The sequence below is a fragment of the Aspergillus steynii genome (genome assembly GCF_002849105.1).
Source record: "Aspergillus steynii IBT 23096 chromosome Unknown P170scaffold_10, whole genome shotgun sequence".
Taxonomy (NCBI): domain Eukaryota; kingdom Fungi; phylum Ascomycota; class Eurotiomycetes; order Eurotiales; family Aspergillaceae; genus Aspergillus; species Aspergillus steynii.
The window spans coordinates 189916-206287 of record NW_020194407.1 but is presented as its reverse complement, the minus strand read 5'-3'; the positions used below and the strand labels follow the sequence as shown (position 1 = coordinate 206287).

General features: G+C 51.9%; 9 protein-coding genes across 9 annotated transcripts; 5 read left to right on the top strand and 4 right to left on the bottom strand.

Annotated features, from left to right (window-relative positions):
- The first annotated feature begins 280 nt into the window (after window positions 1–280).
- On the top strand, window positions 281–1733 carry P170DRAFT_441001 (uncharacterized protein). The gene is made up of 2 exons (XM_024850210.1): window positions 281–555; window positions 741–1733. Exons 1-2 carry the CDS (start codon window positions 388–390, stop codon window positions 1617–1619), a joined length of 1047 nt encoding a protein of 348 aa, XP_024698843.1. The 5' UTR covers window positions 281–387; the 3' UTR covers window positions 1620–1733.
- Window positions 1734–2567: 834 nt separating this feature from the next.
- Window positions 2568–3867, bottom strand: gpaA (guanine nucleotide-binding protein subunit alpha gpaA; the record flags this gene model as incomplete). Its single annotated transcript, XM_024844898.1, has 4 exons — window positions 2568–2611; window positions 2677–3233; window positions 3292–3634; window positions 3750–3867. The coding sequence occupies 4 exons, from the start codon at window positions 3865–3867 to the stop codon at window positions 2568–2570; spliced, it is 1062 nt and encodes a 353-aa protein (XP_024698842.1).
- A 531-nt stretch (window positions 3868–4398) lies between these two features.
- On the bottom strand, window positions 4399–5486 carry P170DRAFT_55098 (uncharacterized protein). The gene is made up of 2 exons (XM_024855269.1): window positions 5021–5486; window positions 4399–4961 (listed from the first exon to the last, which is right to left on the bottom strand). The coding sequence occupies exons 1-2, from the start codon at window positions 5367–5369 to the stop codon at window positions 4729–4731; spliced, it is 582 nt and encodes a 193-aa protein (XP_024698841.1). The 5' UTR covers window positions 5370–5486; the 3' UTR covers window positions 4399–4728.
- A 1464-nt stretch (window positions 5487–6950) lies between these two features.
- P170DRAFT_513892 (uncharacterized protein) lies at window positions 6951–7935 on the top strand (the record flags this gene model as incomplete). The annotated part of the gene is made up of 4 exons (XM_024855155.1): window positions 6951–7174; window positions 7227–7529; window positions 7579–7653; window positions 7702–7935. The coding sequence occupies 4 exons, from the start codon at window positions 6951–6953 to the stop codon at window positions 7856–7858; spliced, it is 759 nt and encodes a 252-aa protein (XP_024698840.1). The 3' UTR covers window positions 7859–7935.
- Window positions 7936–8266: 331 nt separating this feature from the next.
- Window positions 8267–9825, top strand: P170DRAFT_440997 (Smr domain-containing protein). The gene is made up of 4 exons (XM_024850209.1): window positions 8267–8585; window positions 8667–8767; window positions 8894–9144; window positions 9248–9825. The coding sequence occupies exons 1-4, from the start codon at window positions 8564–8566 to the stop codon at window positions 9582–9584; spliced, it is 711 nt and encodes a 236-aa protein (XP_024698839.1). The 5' UTR covers window positions 8267–8563; the 3' UTR covers window positions 9585–9825.
- Window positions 9826–9857: 32 nt separating this feature from the next.
- On the bottom strand, window positions 9858–11758 carry P170DRAFT_393296 (FPP/GGPP synthase family protein). The gene is made up of 2 exons (XM_024846014.1): window positions 10841–11758; window positions 9858–10768 (listed from the first exon to the last, which is right to left on the bottom strand). Exons 1-2 carry the CDS (start codon window positions 11263–11265, stop codon window positions 10006–10008), a joined length of 1188 nt encoding a protein of 395 aa, XP_024698838.1. The 5' UTR covers window positions 11266–11758; the 3' UTR covers window positions 9858–10005.
- A 600-nt stretch (window positions 11759–12358) lies between these two features.
- Window positions 12359–13325, top strand: P170DRAFT_368698 (cell division control protein 14; the record flags this gene model as incomplete). The annotated part of the gene is made up of 2 exons (XM_024844874.1): window positions 12359–12614; window positions 12694–13325. 2 exons carry the CDS (start codon window positions 12359–12361, stop codon window positions 13323–13325), a joined length of 888 nt encoding a protein of 295 aa, XP_024698837.1.
- An 803-nt stretch (window positions 13326–14128) lies between these two features.
- Window positions 14129–15192, top strand: P170DRAFT_440992 (class I SAM-dependent DNA methyltransferase). The gene is made up of 2 exons (XM_024850208.1): window positions 14129–14256; window positions 14350–15192. Exons 1-2 carry the CDS (start codon window positions 14152–14154, stop codon window positions 15049–15051), a joined length of 807 nt encoding a protein of 268 aa, XP_024698836.1. The 5' UTR covers window positions 14129–14151; the 3' UTR covers window positions 15052–15192.
- Window positions 15193–15201: 9 nt separating this feature from the next.
- Window positions 15202–16219, bottom strand: P170DRAFT_369685 (putative mitochondrial outer membrane protein (Sam35); the record flags this gene model as incomplete). Its single annotated transcript, XM_024844922.1, has 3 exons — window positions 15202–15597; window positions 15654–15893; window positions 15968–16219. 3 exons carry the CDS (start codon window positions 16217–16219, stop codon window positions 15202–15204), a joined length of 888 nt encoding a protein of 295 aa, XP_024698835.1.
- Window positions 16220–16372: the final 153 nt, after the last annotated feature.

Below are 16372 nucleotides of genomic sequence, written 5' to 3'. Positions count from 1 at the left end.
GAGTGATACAAAGCCAGGAACATCCATATAGAAGACCGAGAGACCTCAAGTGCTCAACCACAACAACGCCCACGAATCGAATCAAACCCCAATATTCACAAGATAAATGCCAGAATACTGACCAAAGACATCCCAAATCACAACATCACATGGACGCCAGACAAAAACCCACCTCGAAACCCCACCTTCGCCCAAGCCCACTCTATCGGCTTAGTCATCCATCAGGTAGATGCATCGCAACTTGTCCAGCCAGCAGCAGAAGCTCCATCCATTCGTTCATGCCCGACTCCTCCACCCACCTCTCTCCTCCTCCCCCCTCACTACCCCCTGGAGTGCAAATCCCCAGCCAGAGAAAAACAACACCATCCAGCCCACGGAACCCACGCCATGACCATAACCACGCTCGCGGCCTCCGCGCCGAACACCAACGACGCCGACCTCGCTGTCCTCAGCGTCTCGCGGCTGCTCACCCGCCTCGAACATAATCTCCTCTCGCCGGGAGCGGACCTCGTCGGGCTGCGGAAGTCGGAGTTTCAGAGGATGAGGGTCGGAGCGGTATGTTTTTTCTTCCTTCCCCCTTTTATCTGTTCTATGATAGCTTCGGCGTGGTTGGCTCCGCTTGGGGGGTATTGTTTATTGTATACCCTATACAGGTCTATAACAGACTCTCGTCACCAATATGGATGATATCCAGTTTAATAGAACCTACACAGAATAGAAGCTGACCGCATCTAATCCAGAATATCGAATACGCCCGTTCAAACCTCCACTCCCTCGAGCGCAGCATCCCCACCACGAAACCTCTCGACCGCCGACATACCCTCCAGACCGAAGTCCAGCGACACCAGGAGACGCTGAAACGGCTGCAGACTCTCCTCGAAGAGATCACCGCCGAGGCGGAGGCGCGGGCTTCTTCTTCCGGTGGCTATGACGATCACGATGAGGAGTCCATAGACGGGGAGGATTTACTGGGTACGCCGGAGGAGAGCAGTACGGAGAATGAATTAGGGAAGGAAGAGGAGGAGGAGGAAGAGAAGGCACATGAGCAGGAGCGAGAGGAAAAGCAGGAGCTAGGTGGTGATGGAGAGACGACGATCACAGCGACACCGACAGCTACAGCTACAGCTACGGCTACGGCGACACCCACGCCAGCGACAATGACCGCGGCACCTATCGCCTCCCCAACAGCGACGCTACGAAACCGACACATGGCGTCTCCGTCGTCTCCGGAGTCGAGTGCGAAAGCGACGGGATTCGAGGGCCCCTCGTCATCCACCTCCGCCTCGAAGGCCCAGGACACAGAGCAAACGCTGTCGACGCACCGAGCGGAACAGGAGGACCTGACGAGCTCGCTGCTCTCGCTGGCCAGTCAGCTGAAGTCGTCGTCGCAGGCGTTCCAGACGTCGCTGGACTCGGAGAAGTCGGTTCTCTCGCGCGCGGTGGACGGGCTGGACCGCACGACGGGGAACATGCAGGCTGCGGAGCGGCGGATGGGGATGTTGCGGCGCATGACGGAAGGGAAGGGCTGGTGGGGACGGATGATGCTGTATGCGTGGATTCTGGGGTTATGGGTTGTGGCGGTGTTGATCGTGTTTCTGGGGCCTAAGCTGCGATTCTAGAACCATTTGTCGTCCCGCATGGAGTTTGGGCGTTTTGCTTCCCCAGAGAGGCGATCTGTTTCGAGATACCACGAGGATAGATTTTCCTATCTATCAATTGAATGTTTATAGAGCTTATTGATATACTGTTTTATCCACTCCGTACAGGATGGGTGCACTGGACAAGGGAAGGCGCAAAAGACTATAAGCAGAACAGATGTAAATATTTCACAATCCTTTAAAAAAGAAAAACTCTGATGACGATCCGGCATGACACATGAAGAAGACATGATAATCCACGTACCCTGTCATTCCCCCGTGCCCGTCGTCGTTCAAGTCTCTCAGTGAACGTCAGACCAAGAAAAGATGCGTGAGATATAATTACACACAAGTTTGATGGCGAGGGCACCAAGAGATGATGGGATATCCAGCTTCAAAAATCAAATAAAAAAAAAAAAAAAAAAAACACATGAGAAATTCTGACAGGGAAAAGAAAAAAGACCAGAAAGAGAGGTGGGTACTCAAAATACACAAAAACCAAAAGAAAACACGGACATTTCGAGGAATCAAGGTGGGGAAAAAGGGGGCATAAACCACAGGCTGTCAAGGTCCTGCTAAGTCCACAGATAACCGACTTGCCCAAGGAGCAGGATCGGATAAAAAGAGGAACGAATAGAATGAGGAAAAACTCCTGCTCTGTGTCATGGATGGATATCGGTAATGCTGAGAACAAAGAGCCGGCTAGATATCATTTCAAGACAAAAGAAATAATAAAAGGGAATAATTAGTAAAATAGACAAATGAATGTCTGAACGCCAGGATCTTTGAGAAATGAGAAAGGGAAAAAGAAAGAGGAAAAGAGACTAGGTTTGCGGAACACATCTCCAAGCATCGAAAAAAAATTACAAAACCATGTAGCATCGAGTTGAAATGTCGAGACACCGGCACTCGATCAAAGCATACCGATCATTAGATCAGACCACACAGTCGGAGGTTCTCTTGGATGATGATATCTAAGGTGTTACGTTAGCTTATGTTCCCATGCACGTTGCAAGTGTTGGGACTGCGAAAAACCTACCATTTACAGCGGCCATAACGAATCTGATTTGCGTGGTGTCAGTGGCACATGTGAAGTGGGTGTAGATCTGTTTTTGTTCGGCCTGGTTGAGAGACACGAAGCGGTTGAGGATGTAATCGCAAGCGGCGGCATAGTCGGCACCGCCCTCGTAGTCGGGGAAGTAGTTCTTCATGGGGCTGACGGGCAGCTTCTCCTTGAAACGATCGATCTTGTTCAGGAAGAGAATGATGGACGTCTTGACGAACCAACGCGAGTTGCAGATCGAGTCGAACAGGGTGAGCGCTTCCTGCATACGGTTGACGGTCTCATCTTCGAACAGCAGCTGGTCGTACTCGGAGATGGCGACCAGGAACAGGATGGTAGTGACGTTCTCGAAGCAGTGAATCCACTTCTTCCGTTCGGAACGTTGACCACCGACATCGAACATGCGGTACGTCAGGTCGCCAATGAGGAAAGTGGTCTCGGTGATACCGGTCGTCTTGACACGCGAGCGCAGAACATCCTGGTCCGTAGGAAGGTAGTCGGGCTGAGCGATGCGGTCGATGGCATCAAAGTAGCTGGACAAGTCGGGTTAGCGAACACTAGACTTCACGTCAGATCCACGGTCGCACTCACTATTTAGCCGAGTCGTTAAGCTGGTATTCGCGAGACCGCTTGAAGCACTCCTGGACACCGGTGTCGCGCCAGAGAGCGCCGATGGCACTGCCAACCTCCGGGGGCAGGCTGTCACCCTCGATCTGAGCGGGCTGCATGAAGACCGTCTGCACGTGGTATTCGTGGCGGGCATCCTCCAGCGGGAGCTCCAGCGATTCCATGGCCTCCAAGATGACACGCATCGACTGAACCGTGTTGCTGTAGATGATCTCCTTGAAGGATTCCCGTTCATCGCGCGAGTATCCACCCTCGTGGATCAACTTCATCTGCTTCAGAATGGTCGACTTGCCGGACTCTCCAGCTCCTGTGGACACTCAGTTAACCAAGGGCGCTCATCAACCACCTGTCGGGTTTGTCTTCCTCCATTGCGATACAGGGTATCTATGTCCGGGATCGGCTTGAGGGGAAGGGCTGCGTACCGAGCAGAAGCATTTTAATCTCGTTTCGCTGCAACATCTTGTCCCGCTTGAGCTGGTTCTCGATCTCCTCGTTGCGGGCCTTGCCCTCCTTATCTTCGGTACTCATTCCACAACCCATTTTGGCGGTAATCAAAGAAAGTGGTCGGAAAGAGACAGGAATGAATCGGCGAAAAGGTAGTAGTGGTAGTGGTGGATGGAAGTGTCACAGGGTTCGGTGAAAACCTGTCGAGGGCGAGATGTCAGCAAAAGGGAATTCTCCGGGTCCGGTAATCTTCAGGCCATGCCGTCGGCAACGCTGAACGTGGTACAGCACGGGTGCGAGCCACCGGCGGTAAAATCCCCAACGAAACATCCGAATAAGAAAATCCAATGCAAATCATGACAGCCTTGTCTCCGAGTGCAGATGCAAGGGAGCGCAGCCGACCCATCCAACCAGGCTGGGGGTGGGTTTGAGGGATTATTCGGGGGGGAAGGAGGAGCAGGGGAGACATGGACAAGGCAGACTGCCAGAACGAGCGACTCACCAGACACGAACTCTTCTCGCGTGAAAAAAGAAGGATTGCCTATTTCAACGCGACGGAAGAAATGAGGAAATCCAACGCAATGGCGAGAGATATTACTTAGAGAGCCAAGCGACCGTCCAAAGCCGGGAGGGAGGCAAGGAGGAAAAAATCAATTATAAGCGCGCGAGCTGGACTGGGCGGAAAGGAGGCGGAAGGTGAAACAGTAATACACCAATCGTGACCACCCCAGAAAATCGGCAGCGAGGGAAGGGAAAAATTACACTAGAGGGAAAAAGAAAGAAAGGGGGAAAAAGAAAGGAAAGGAAAGGAATAAAACCAGACGGATATCCTGGACTCTGATCAGGTGTCGGACCACCGAGCAGACGGATGGAATGCCTGAAGAAAACGAGTCTGGGGGGGGAATGGGAGAGGGAAGGAGTGAGAAGGGAAAGTGGGTGGAAACTGGAAAAAGAGAGTCAGAAGGAGAGAAAGCCGGAGCAAAAGCGAGAGGCTGAGGCGACAAGGATAAGCTCAGTAAGGGGCGAAGGATTGGGAAAGAGGGGCGTGATAGAGAAAAAGCAGTGAGAGCGAGCGACGAAAGTGAGAAGGCCGAGGGGACGCAGCCAAAGAGAAAGCGAGCAGGGGGAAAAACAGAGAGTCGGAGGGGGCACGCCGGCTTTCCTTTTTTTCTGGAACGATAACCGCAATCCTACTGGATCGTCAATAGGGGGCGGTGGGGCTTTTGGCTCTGAGGTGGGGCGCGCTTACCGTCTTCTGCATTCTTATTGGCCGCGCGCGTCAGGGGTGTCGGTGGGGTGCCCCCGCTCGACAGGCCAATGACAATATTCCGTCGGCCCTCCCCTTTCTCGCTGGGTGGCCCCGAGCTTATTATTTCTATTAAAGCATCCTGCTGCGTCGGCCAGGAAGCGACCAGTATGTAACGGCATTTCACACACGAGGGAATCTTGAAATACTCTTTGTAGAATGACACTGGATTACGGCGAATCCTTCCGTCGGGCCACGAGGAATCCGCTGGAAGAAACGGTCGCCCCATCGTCTCCTGCGTCTGCTGTAAATCCCCTTCTCGAGAACTCGAAGACGAACCGGGAGAGAGCATTTAGCGCCTGCTGACGAACGGGACAGGGAATCAGCCTGCAAGTGTCTCCTGATGAATAATGCTCGTCGGTAACGCTGGCTTAATTTAATTTCCCGACCATGCAGATCTGCTGCTTCCGCACAGGACGTCGACTAGACTAAGATGGACTAGGTAGGTCGATATAAAACCACCGCGCATCTCCATCGCGAGATGCAGGAATACGGGGTACGCCGGCCATCCAGGAGTTGTCCCGGTACTCCATGAGCCCATGTCCATGAGCCCATGAGCCCATGACGCAGGAGGCCGACGATGCCATTGGGTTTTGCCGGGAGGCGAATTCAACTGCTGCAAGTTTCAAGTGCCGCCACTAGTGGAGATCCGACACTGCAGCGTCTGATCGCCAGGCACCTGGAAGAGGCACCGCATGATTCAACACAATGCGCTTGATGCCTCTCTGCCCGACATTCTCTCGGACTTCCAGAAGCTCAAGGGGCAGCCTGCATTGCTTTTTTCCCACGTGTGCCTGTACGCAGTGGCTGACCTTTAAACTCCGCCAGAATTGAACCTCCTCCATTTCGGATTTCCCATACTAAACCCATGGAGTCACTAGTTGATGCACTCCGTAGTATCCGTAGTACTCCGTAAGACCAGGTATCGTAAGATCTCCACTTGTTAACTGCCGTCGATCTTCTCCTTCCCTCTCTCCGCACCAGAAACAAGAATCACAAAATTCCAAAGGGAACCCACCAGCCCGGAGATATGTACTGGACTGGATGGTCTAGCGATCAGGTCTGGATCATCTCTCGCTGCGGCCTGCCGTCGAACCCAGACGAGTTTCGACTCACTTGGAAACAGCCCAAGCATCCAAAACAGCCCAAACAGCCCAAACATCCCAAACATCCCAAACATCCCAAACATCCCAAACATCCTTTCGGAGTTCAAAAAATTCGCCGGTTTCTCCCCCTGCTTCAAACTGATTCACAGTGGCTGGTTCTTGCTCCATTCTTCTCGTCTTCTTCCGTGGGTATGATAAACCCGACCGCACCGTCATCCGTGGTTCTGTGATCGGACTAAAAGACTCTATCCCCACCGCCTAGTGCTTCTAGTTGCTGTTCCTTTCGGACCTCGTGGCGGGCTGCCATGAATAATCTCTGTCGGCTTCACGCGGTCTGCAAGTCATCGCAAATCAGAACGTCCGTAAAATTGGGTCGCTTGCACCACTATTGACCACAAGTTGGCGCTATTGCGTTTTTGCGACACCTGGGCTTAGATAACCCTGACTAGAGGGTCGACTCCGTGGTTAGTGAATTGTGGTCTGGGCCGGGGAATTCACTAGAACTAGCCCCATGCATTTGCTAGTGAAGTGTGTCCGACATTCGCTTCCGTAGGGGGAGGTTGCATCTTCAGGCCAACATGACATGGCATAATGACAGCATTCACACCCGGTCGTTTGGGACACTATTGATTCCTCCCGCAAATACGGAGTTTCTCGGGGTGTCGACAGAATGACCCTACCAAACCACAGTCATCGTCACATCGCCAATGACAACACCCTCAATATGAGCTTTCTCCCACTATACCTCAACCTCCCTGGTCAAAACAATGGAGACAAAGCTTTTTGACAAGAGCTGGATTGGAAAGGTTGTTTCCTTTGCCAACTCCAACACTCGTTGGCGCCTGACCGCAAAGCTGCGCGATAAGAACAACCAGTTCACCGCAGGCGAAATGAAAGACTTTCCAGATGCTATCAGTGGCGCTTACGGGACTTTCAAGTGTGAAAATGTAGATCATCCAACTAAAACAGCTTTTATGAGGATTGCTATGCAGTATACCATACCCCCCACCACTCCATTTGGTTCCTTGCTCACAATGTTTAAGAGTTCCATATGCAGGCGCGAAACCCGACAGTTTAGCCCGTCAGGCATCTCAGAAAATTCCCTCCTATGGACAACTTATGTTAGATGCTTATAGTACCTTTCGGGAAAGAGATGTACAATCAACTGCGCGTCTTTTGGACATGAAAAGTGAATCGCAAGACCACACTGGTATGCTTCCAGGGGGGTCTATTCTCTATCTCGTCATCGAAAAAGCCCCAGGAAAGCAGTTATATTCTGCCAGGTTCTGGAGTCTAGAGTCCCAGGAGCGTGATAAAATTCGATACGCCTTCGCAGCTGCATGGAGGTGAGTGATCGGTTTCCCTAAATGAAGGAGACCTACTAATCAGTTCAAGGGAATGTGTTGCCAATGGGTTTCGACCATTCGGCGATGTGTCAAGCTTGTTTTGGGATAGTCTCTCAGGCACAATGTCGGTTTCTTTTTATCATTTTAGCGGTTGCAAGACTGACCACTCTAGTACCATTTACAATTTGATGACCGCCTATCCAACCGACCCTACTGATGAATGGTCGAATATGCAATGGATTGTTTGGGGTTTAGCAAAGGCGCCTGACTGGTATAGATGGTGGGCGGAAACCGATAGGAACCCCAGCATGGAAGGATGGCTTCTTTGACTTGGAGGCTATTAGGATTTATTTTTATGTCTGAAGAATTTCTCCATACCTAGTAGGCAATGGAAAAGCAAGTTAATGGGTCAAGACTTCCTTCGTGCTTAAGACTGCAGTAGCAGCTCCAACATAATATAACGTCAGTCAACAGAAGGAGGGTGCTGCAACAAGAGGGGCAAACAAAAGATCGGTAGCCCCATCAGAATCATACGGGCAGCAGGGAAGCAAAGAGAAAGGGGGGAAACAGAATTGGATTAAAATTGATGGCGCAACAGAAGATATCTTTCTGGAGTCTATCCTGTAATGCCAAGCGCTAAGGGGAACTAAACTGGTTCTAGCGACTAACCACACCTCGATATATAGCACTTGGTACTGTTCACGGACATTCTGAGTCTTGCAAGGCAGAGAGAATATCCTGTATGAATCAATCTGTGGAATTCGTGGGAGGCAACCGCAGCAAGAACCCAAGCGTGAACCTTGGTCCTTGGATGCTCCACTGCGTCGAAATCGTGGAAAGGAATCTAGGGCTTCCCGCCTTCGATCCCGATCCGATCTTTCTTCCCTCTCTACTCTAACCAGACCGTGCTTGGACCCTATAATCCGTCTTAATTATCATATTCTCTTGTTTTTTCCTATATGATTGACATCTATTATTGCCAATCTCCTATATATAGTCTCTTGGTCTCGATATAATTGCCGAAAATGCACGAAATGTCACACATGGGCCCTCGGGGTGCGAACTGATACCCTTCCATCCCAATTCCCTCCCACGCTTCGCTAACTCATGCCTGACTCCATTCGTGCCTACCGACAGCCTTCAATCATGAACAGAGCGGCGATGCCGAAGCAGAATATGATCGCCTCCGCGACCTAGCGAGACAAGAGGCCTCGAAGCGCGGCTCGTGTTTTCAACGGGTGCGCCAACCCTCTGCCTGCCCTGACCACCGTTCCCACCTCCCTCCCTCGTCGGCTTGACGCCAGTCCGGAGACAATCAGAAAGAGATTGCGAAGGAAGCTAACGTGATGCATCGTCCTGCATAGTCTCAAGAAGCGTACAGCAATGGCGACGGCGCAGGGGCCAAAGAACTGTCGGAACAGGGCAAAGCCCACGGTCGCAAAATGGAGGAATACAACCGCCAGGCATCCGAGTTCATTTTCCGCGAGAACAACGCCAATGGGCGCGTCGAGCCTGATACCATCGATCTGCACGGTCAATTCGTGGAGGAGGCCGAGGAGATCCTGGAAGAGCGCATTAAATATGCGCGGCAGCACGGCCAGAACCATCTTCATGTGTGCGTTCAGACATCCACCCCTTCCTTCTCATTGGGCCAGCAATGTTGGCTTTATGTCTGTGGCTACAGGTGCTAACGATCGCTCCATCTGCTGCACCAACAGAATCGTCGGAAAAGGTAATCACTCCGCGCACCATGTGCAGAAGATCAAGCCCCGCGTCGAACAAGTCTGTCGCGAACTCGGCCTCCAGTACTCCACCGAGGAGAATGCCGGACGGATCTACGTCAATCTCACCGGCGGACCGGCTGATATGCCCTCCTCCGGTGGTTATCCTTCGCAACACCAGTACCCCGGACAACAGCACCAGCAGCCGCATCACCAGCAACCACAACACGAGCAGCAACAGCAGCAGCAGCAGGACCCTGTGGAACAGGTGGTCAACGCCGTTCTTCCGCGCGTCATGCGCAAGCTGGAGAAGGCTTGCTGTGTGGTTATGTAGGAAAGCGCATGGTACAATCGATACATATTGGCTATAATATTTTGGATGACATGGAATATTGGTGGATGACGGTACTGTCTTATTTTTCCTGGAGTATGAATGGATTATTCATGCGAATTTTGGATCATTATACCCAGGGGCGCTTGGTTTCTTTTTCTGGGGTTCAACAAAAGAGCTTACATACCTCTTATATACTAAACTTTTACGCCTGCCGGATGGAAATTACGGGTTACGGTTAGAGATCACAATACATGAGGATCTTTTTTGAGTAATAGAAGATTCGTCACGGTCATTATTAATAGCGCCAATGTAGAGAATATTAAGGAGGAACGATGATTGCACAGGCTGCCAAATGATAAGTGATGGTCCCGCTCGAGAGGGCACATGTTTAGTAGAACGTAGACGAGAAAACTAGCCCAGCCTATTGACTGGGCCCATCGGCGTTCAATGTCGCCTCGGTGATCTTGTTGAGGATCAATCGTACCATCTCGCCATCATCACGCCCCTCGGGATTCTTACCAGTCCCGCTGGCCTCGATGTCGTCTATCAGCTTCAACGCCTTCTTATGCAGATCCCGAACTACTTCCTGCGTGTGTGTAAAGCTGCCGGTGCTCTCCATATAGCTTCTTGCATACAACTTGACCTCGTCATCCTTAGTCCGCTGCTTGAGAATGTTGATAAGCTGGAGGTTTTTGGGGTTCGAGCGAATGCTGTGTATGATGGGGAACGAGAATTTCCCCTCCGTAAGGTCCTCGCAGAGACCTTTATGTTTGGTGTATGTGGTGTTGGACAGGTTCAGGTAGTCATCACAGATCTGGAAGATCAATCCTAGCACGTTGACCAGGCTCACACAGTCCTTCCCCGTGCTACTTTCGGCCTGCATCAATTTCACCGCCAGTCGGAACAGACCCCCGGTTTTATTCCCGACCATCTCCAGGTATTCCTCCTCGCTGGGGCAAGTGAGCGTGTCTCGCCAAAAGAGGTCCATCCCCTGACCACGGTGAAGATTGAGTAGTTCCTGAACGTAGATGTTGATCGCCGTAGGGTTGTTCAACTTCTGGACCTCTTGGAGAGCCAGGAAATACACGTAGTTCGCCGAATTGATGGTTTGCGCGGTGCCAAATATGTTGTGGGCCACGGGAATTCCACGCCGGAGGACAGAGTCGTCTTCGACGTCGTCGATTCTATCCGATGGGAGCGTTCCATTAGTGTCGGCCTCGGAGTTGTCATGCGGGGGTGGAGGGGGTTCATCGTACAATAACGAAGCCGTGTGCAGCATGGCTACCACCTTGTTGATGATCACGAGACTCTCCGAGGGAACCTTCAGCCAGGCATCGAAGGCGTTTATGAGCTGCCGTCGAATGTCCTTACCCGGGTGTTGTACCATGTAGTCATAGGGCCCCATCAAGATGCGCTCGTTCTCGTGAGACCATTGGCCATCCTTGTGTTTCGTCCCATCCAAGCTGGACACGTTGCGGGTGTGCCGGCGCGAAGGATCCATGTTCGTTTGAAGAGAGTCTCCGTTCATAGATAGGCGACCTGTTTCCGGGATTGCCGTCAACCCGTTAAAAATGCGCGATAAATAGGGGTGTGAATGAATGCAGTCGACCATACCAGCTGAGCTTGTGCGCGGAGGAATAGAAGTGGGGGGATGGAAGGAAGAAGATTCCGAGGACGACATGGTGGACTTTGCCGGTCGTTCCTGCCCTGTCGGTGAGTGGAATCAAAGAGAGAGCCAGATGTTCAGTTATCAAGAACCCGGCGGCAAAGAGAAGCGACCGGCCTGGTCATGTTGGGAAAGAGGAGGTGTTATATAGAGAGCTGCAGGCATCAGAAGACCACCAATGAAGACATGCGGGGAGACGCTGGCGCCCGCCAGATCACATGCAGATCACGTGCCCGACAAAGGCGGTGGCGCTCCTTCGTCTCGCCGGCTTCTTGGCTTTGCTTCTCCATCCCCATCAGCATCACCCCCCATAACACGAATACTCCGGACTCCGACAAGTTCGACCGGGGTAGGCTGCAGCCACTTTCACTGTGTCACCGGCTAGGGATGGACAATGTGACTCTCTAAGCGAACATGCAAGGAGCCACCCCTCCATTTGAGACCTCCCGCAGCGAGGGATCGCAAACTTGGGGCCTCGTTTCGGGTCAACCTTCGGGCGACAACACGCAGTAGTGTTGGAATAATTGAGATGCGGATGTGGCCAACGGAGAAGGCCCGGAAATAAGATCAAACAATCGGGGCTTTGTTTGGGGAGCATGTGGCGCTGCTGAACCTGACATCATGGCAGCAGCCAACACCTTATCTTAACCATCCGGCTTCCTCCAAGCGCCCCCAAGCTGATGACGACCGCGCGTTTCCCGGGGCAACCATCGCAAGTTTTCCTGCCAGATGTGGGGGGCAGAAGCACTAAACGCTCACTAGTGCTGCTGTCGGCACGATCAGCTGAAGATGAGCGACAACTTGGGTAAAAGGGTTATTTTTCGCGAACAAGCTATTCTCTATCGTCAATAATTCCAATTAAATTAGGGTCCTGGGGTCCCTGGCCTGGCCGGAGCGTGTTCTATTTTCTCCTTCTGGCCCTGTTCTAGATAATAAACACCGTCATCTCCTTCTTGGCACAGGGGCCGAGCTTCATCTTTGCTGTCTCCCATTTCTCCATTTTTTCTTTTTTTCTTTCTTCTGCCCGTTTGCATCCTCGCATTGTTACCCATCACAAAGCCGTTTTTATCTCCTATTCTCTGGTTTTACACATCATCTTTCCCGCCCAATGGAGACCTTGTTGGCCCATTCGTTTGATTATCTCTCCTCGTACGAGCCAAGCAAAGTTCGCAAAGGGTTACGCCAGGTCGAAGGCCTTCTCGCACAAATATGTTTATCCAAGTCGAAACAGCCGGCGTCTGACAAACGGAGGTCGCTTCTATCCTTTGGAGCTCCACAACCGGTGCCCAAGGCCCTCTCGGAGCTCAAAGATGATCCCGCATTCAGAGAATTCTTCAAGCTGCAGGAGGGGTTTCAATGGAACGGTAAGGAGCCAGTCCGACCCGGCGTGAAGCCGACTGCTGGGTTACCCAAATGATTCCGATGTTGACGAGGTCCGAACAGTGGCAATGCGTCTGGTGACGTGCCTGGAACATCTCCTTGGCCGAGGCAGCAACGGCACCAACGACCTTCTCATCATCTCCACCCTCGACTTGATCCAAGGCGCGCTTCTTCTCCACCCTCCGTCGCGGACGCTTTTCGCGCGCGAAATTTACATGAACCTACTATTGGACCTCCTCGACCCGATCAACTGCCCCGCCATCCAATCCGCGACACTCCTCACCCTGGTGACCGCGCTTCTGGACCATCCCACCAATACCCGCACGTTTGAGGATCTCGATGGACTCCTCACGGTGACGTCGCTTTTCAAACAACGCGCAACCTCCCGCGAAGTGAAACTCAAACTGGTCGAATTCCTGTACTTTTATCTGATGCCGGAAACGCCGCTAATGCCGAACGGCGTAGCGGTCAGTGCACCCAATACCGCAGTGGGTGGCCATCAGCGCAGCCCAAGCAAATTGGCCGCGCCGGTATCGAGAAGCGTCCACGCACCCGCTCAGTCCCATTCGAAAGTCCCGCGAGATACGCGCACAACCGACGAAAAGCAATCCCTGCTGGGAAGATATTTGAACAATGTGGCAGACCTGGTAGAGGATCTTAAGGAGACTGCGCCGTTCGGGGCAACGGTTTGCTAGCAGGTCTGAGATGCGCCGTCTGACCTTGACCCATTCTTTTTTTCTGCTTCACTTGCTTATTCTCTTTAATTTCTTTCTGTATATTCAGCGATGAAGCGTGTATGGTGTATGGAATTGTTGGCTGGCTTGTCTATGTCTTTGCCTCTGGTTCTGTTACACTCGATTTCCTTGTGTCATTGTCTTCGTTCTTTCATGTTCTCTGTCTTGTTACTTCTGCATTTCTCTTATCCCGTCTGGTACGGTCTTTGCCACCGACTTGCTTCCTCTTCTCATGCTCACTATCATGTCTCTCCTTCATACCTATGACTTATGAGCCTTTTTCTTTTATCCTGATGTCATGTCTCATGTCTCATGTTTGTGACCGCGCGAGAGCAATGACCTGCTTATCTCGACCGATGATGTAAAATGGAATCAGCCTTCAGCTTCATCAATACAGTTTCTAATATAAAATGCATTCTATCCAAAGCTGTATTCTTTCAAGCACATCGTCTCGTGCTCGGGGTTTGTCATTTAAACGTGTCTACTGCAAGCCGATGCAGCCAGTGGCAATTGACATGAATCTACATGTCCCATGCAGGATCCGAACGTGTTCCGTACCCTGCAGAAGGCGCTAACGCCCAAAATCCCATATGCAGGTAACCTCGGAACATTCTTCGTATCGAGGAGTCAAAATATGACTCATCAGGTGGCTCTTCTGGACGAAAACTACTAAGTGCTTTTTTTTTTTTTTTACGGAAAGGTTTTTTTTTTTCTTTCTTCTTATATTTGGTTCCAAGCTTTTTCTGCTGTGATTTATTTTGCACCCGAAACTTCTGCAGCAAGCATCATGGCGAATACCATCCAGAATACATTGGCGAGTCATACCAATACCCCAGGTTCTAAGCCGGTTGAGTATGTGGAGACTGTCGAGGCGTATAATCGATGGGCAGAGGTATGTACAATACAATGATAATTTGCGATTCGATTGGTTATAGAAGTAGATGAGATGGTTTATTGGATTACTAAAAATAACTAAATTATCCAGGTCTACGACACCGACGGAAACTTCCTGCAGGCCCTTGATACCATTGAGATGAGCCGATTGCTTCCGACCTTTCTAAGTCGAGCAGCGTCTACCAACTCAAGAAAGCTCGTCGACCTAGGCTGCGGCACCGGTCGAAATACCCTCCAGTTAGCGAAACTGGCTACCCCGGGCACCGAAATCGTCGGGGTGGATGCCTCGCCAGGGATGTTGGAGGTTGCGCGGCAGACGATCCGCAAAGAGACGAGTGTCGAGGACGTGTGCGTGTCGCTGGATACGTTCGATCTGCTGCAGTCGCCGCCTCGACCGCCGGGATGTGCTGTGGGTGCTGCGGGGGTGATCTCGACGCTGGTGCTGGAGCATATTCCCGTGGCGCAGTTCTTTGAGGGAGCAGCGGCACTGGTGGTGCCGGGGGGATATTTGTTGGTCACGAATATGCATTCGGACATGGGAGCGATCAGCCAGGCTGGGTTTGTGGATGCGGCGACGGGCACGAAGATTCGGCCGACGAGCTATTCGCATACGGTGGACGAGGTGGTGGATGCGGCGCAGAAGGCCGGGTTCACGGTCGAGGAGGTGGATGGGGAGAGGGTGCGCGAAAGGACGGTGGATGAGAATATGGCAGAGGTGCTGGGCAGGAGAGCGAAAAAATGGATTGGCATCAAGGTGTGGTTTGGAATTTGTTTTAGGAGGAATGCTGTATGAAGTTTTCTTTCTTTCTTGCTGGATTCAAGGCCCTGGTTTATGGGTTCTCGAGGCCTGACGATTGTGAATGCTAGTAATATACATGATTAAGACATCTGGGTGGTTTGAACGAGCGCAGCCAAAGACAGTGCCCACTTATTCAGTCCCAGCTTAGAAGAATTTGAGTAGGCGTTCACGGTGTTGTACAAGATTTTCATGCTGCTGCAATAGCTGCCCCAGTCGATTGCGTTTCCACCCCATTCCCTCGTCTAGGATTAGGTGTGTGTATGCGAACACACTGGCATCGAACAATCCTGGGTTCGATCGACCGAAGAAGTGGAGCTGGTCCCCGAGAAGCGTTGAGAGGGCCTCAAATGCATCGGCCGCCTCCGCCTCCAGCGCACTGACATCGATATACTGCGACGACTTGAGGATTTCTTCCCGAGCGGCCTGTTGGAGTTGTAAAGAAAGAGTGGCCCGGACCAGCGAATTGGTCGTCGCGGGTTTCACGTAGAGTCGCTTTGCCACGGCCTCGAAGTTTGCTTCATCCAAATAGAGGGAGTACAGCTATTTTGAAGTCAGTAATTATTTGAGCATAGATATTCCCGGTCAAGACCACGCACCCAAGCATTCCGTATCCGGTGGTCTAGCAGCGATGCATAGACCTCAAAGCGCACGTCGAGCTGCTGTTCCTCCTCACAGTGTACTTGCTCAATGGCCCATTTTTGTAGTTTGTTGGAAGGTATCGGGGCATTGGCTTGCAGCGACTGAGCGGGGAGAAGGAAAGGAAGGGCACCGGTAGGCGACGCGTGGTTGTTCGATGTAACGATGTCGAAGTCGATCCCGACAAATTTCAAGTAGGCCTATAGAAAAAAGCGAAGAGGTGTGAGGAACAAGCGCTCAATCAACGTGTATGATGCCGGGGTAAATGACAAACCTGCCACTTGAGACATTGCGGGTTGAACGACGGTCGACCCCGGCGGGCTCCTGCTGCGTCTGTGAAAACAAAGAGGCTGTTTCCGCGGCGAGATGTCCCCGTGCGCTGAGGAAGGTCATTAGGAGGGAGTGTGACGAGAGGAAATTGGTCGAAGATGCGTTTGATCGGAGCAGGGATGGAGAAATAGTCCCGCGCGCGCGAGACCGAGTTGCTCGGCTCCTGGCCGGCGGGATCACGGCCTTCGTTGGGCATTGAGATGTGAGAGACGAAGAGACGATATGACCGAAGAAGAATCCGAGGAGCGAGATACGGCAGAGCCCAACAATTCGCGGATCGTCGTGGTGATGCAAAGACCGAATTCTGGACGTCGAACTCCGCCGATTTGCAGGCCGGTGCCAAGCCTCA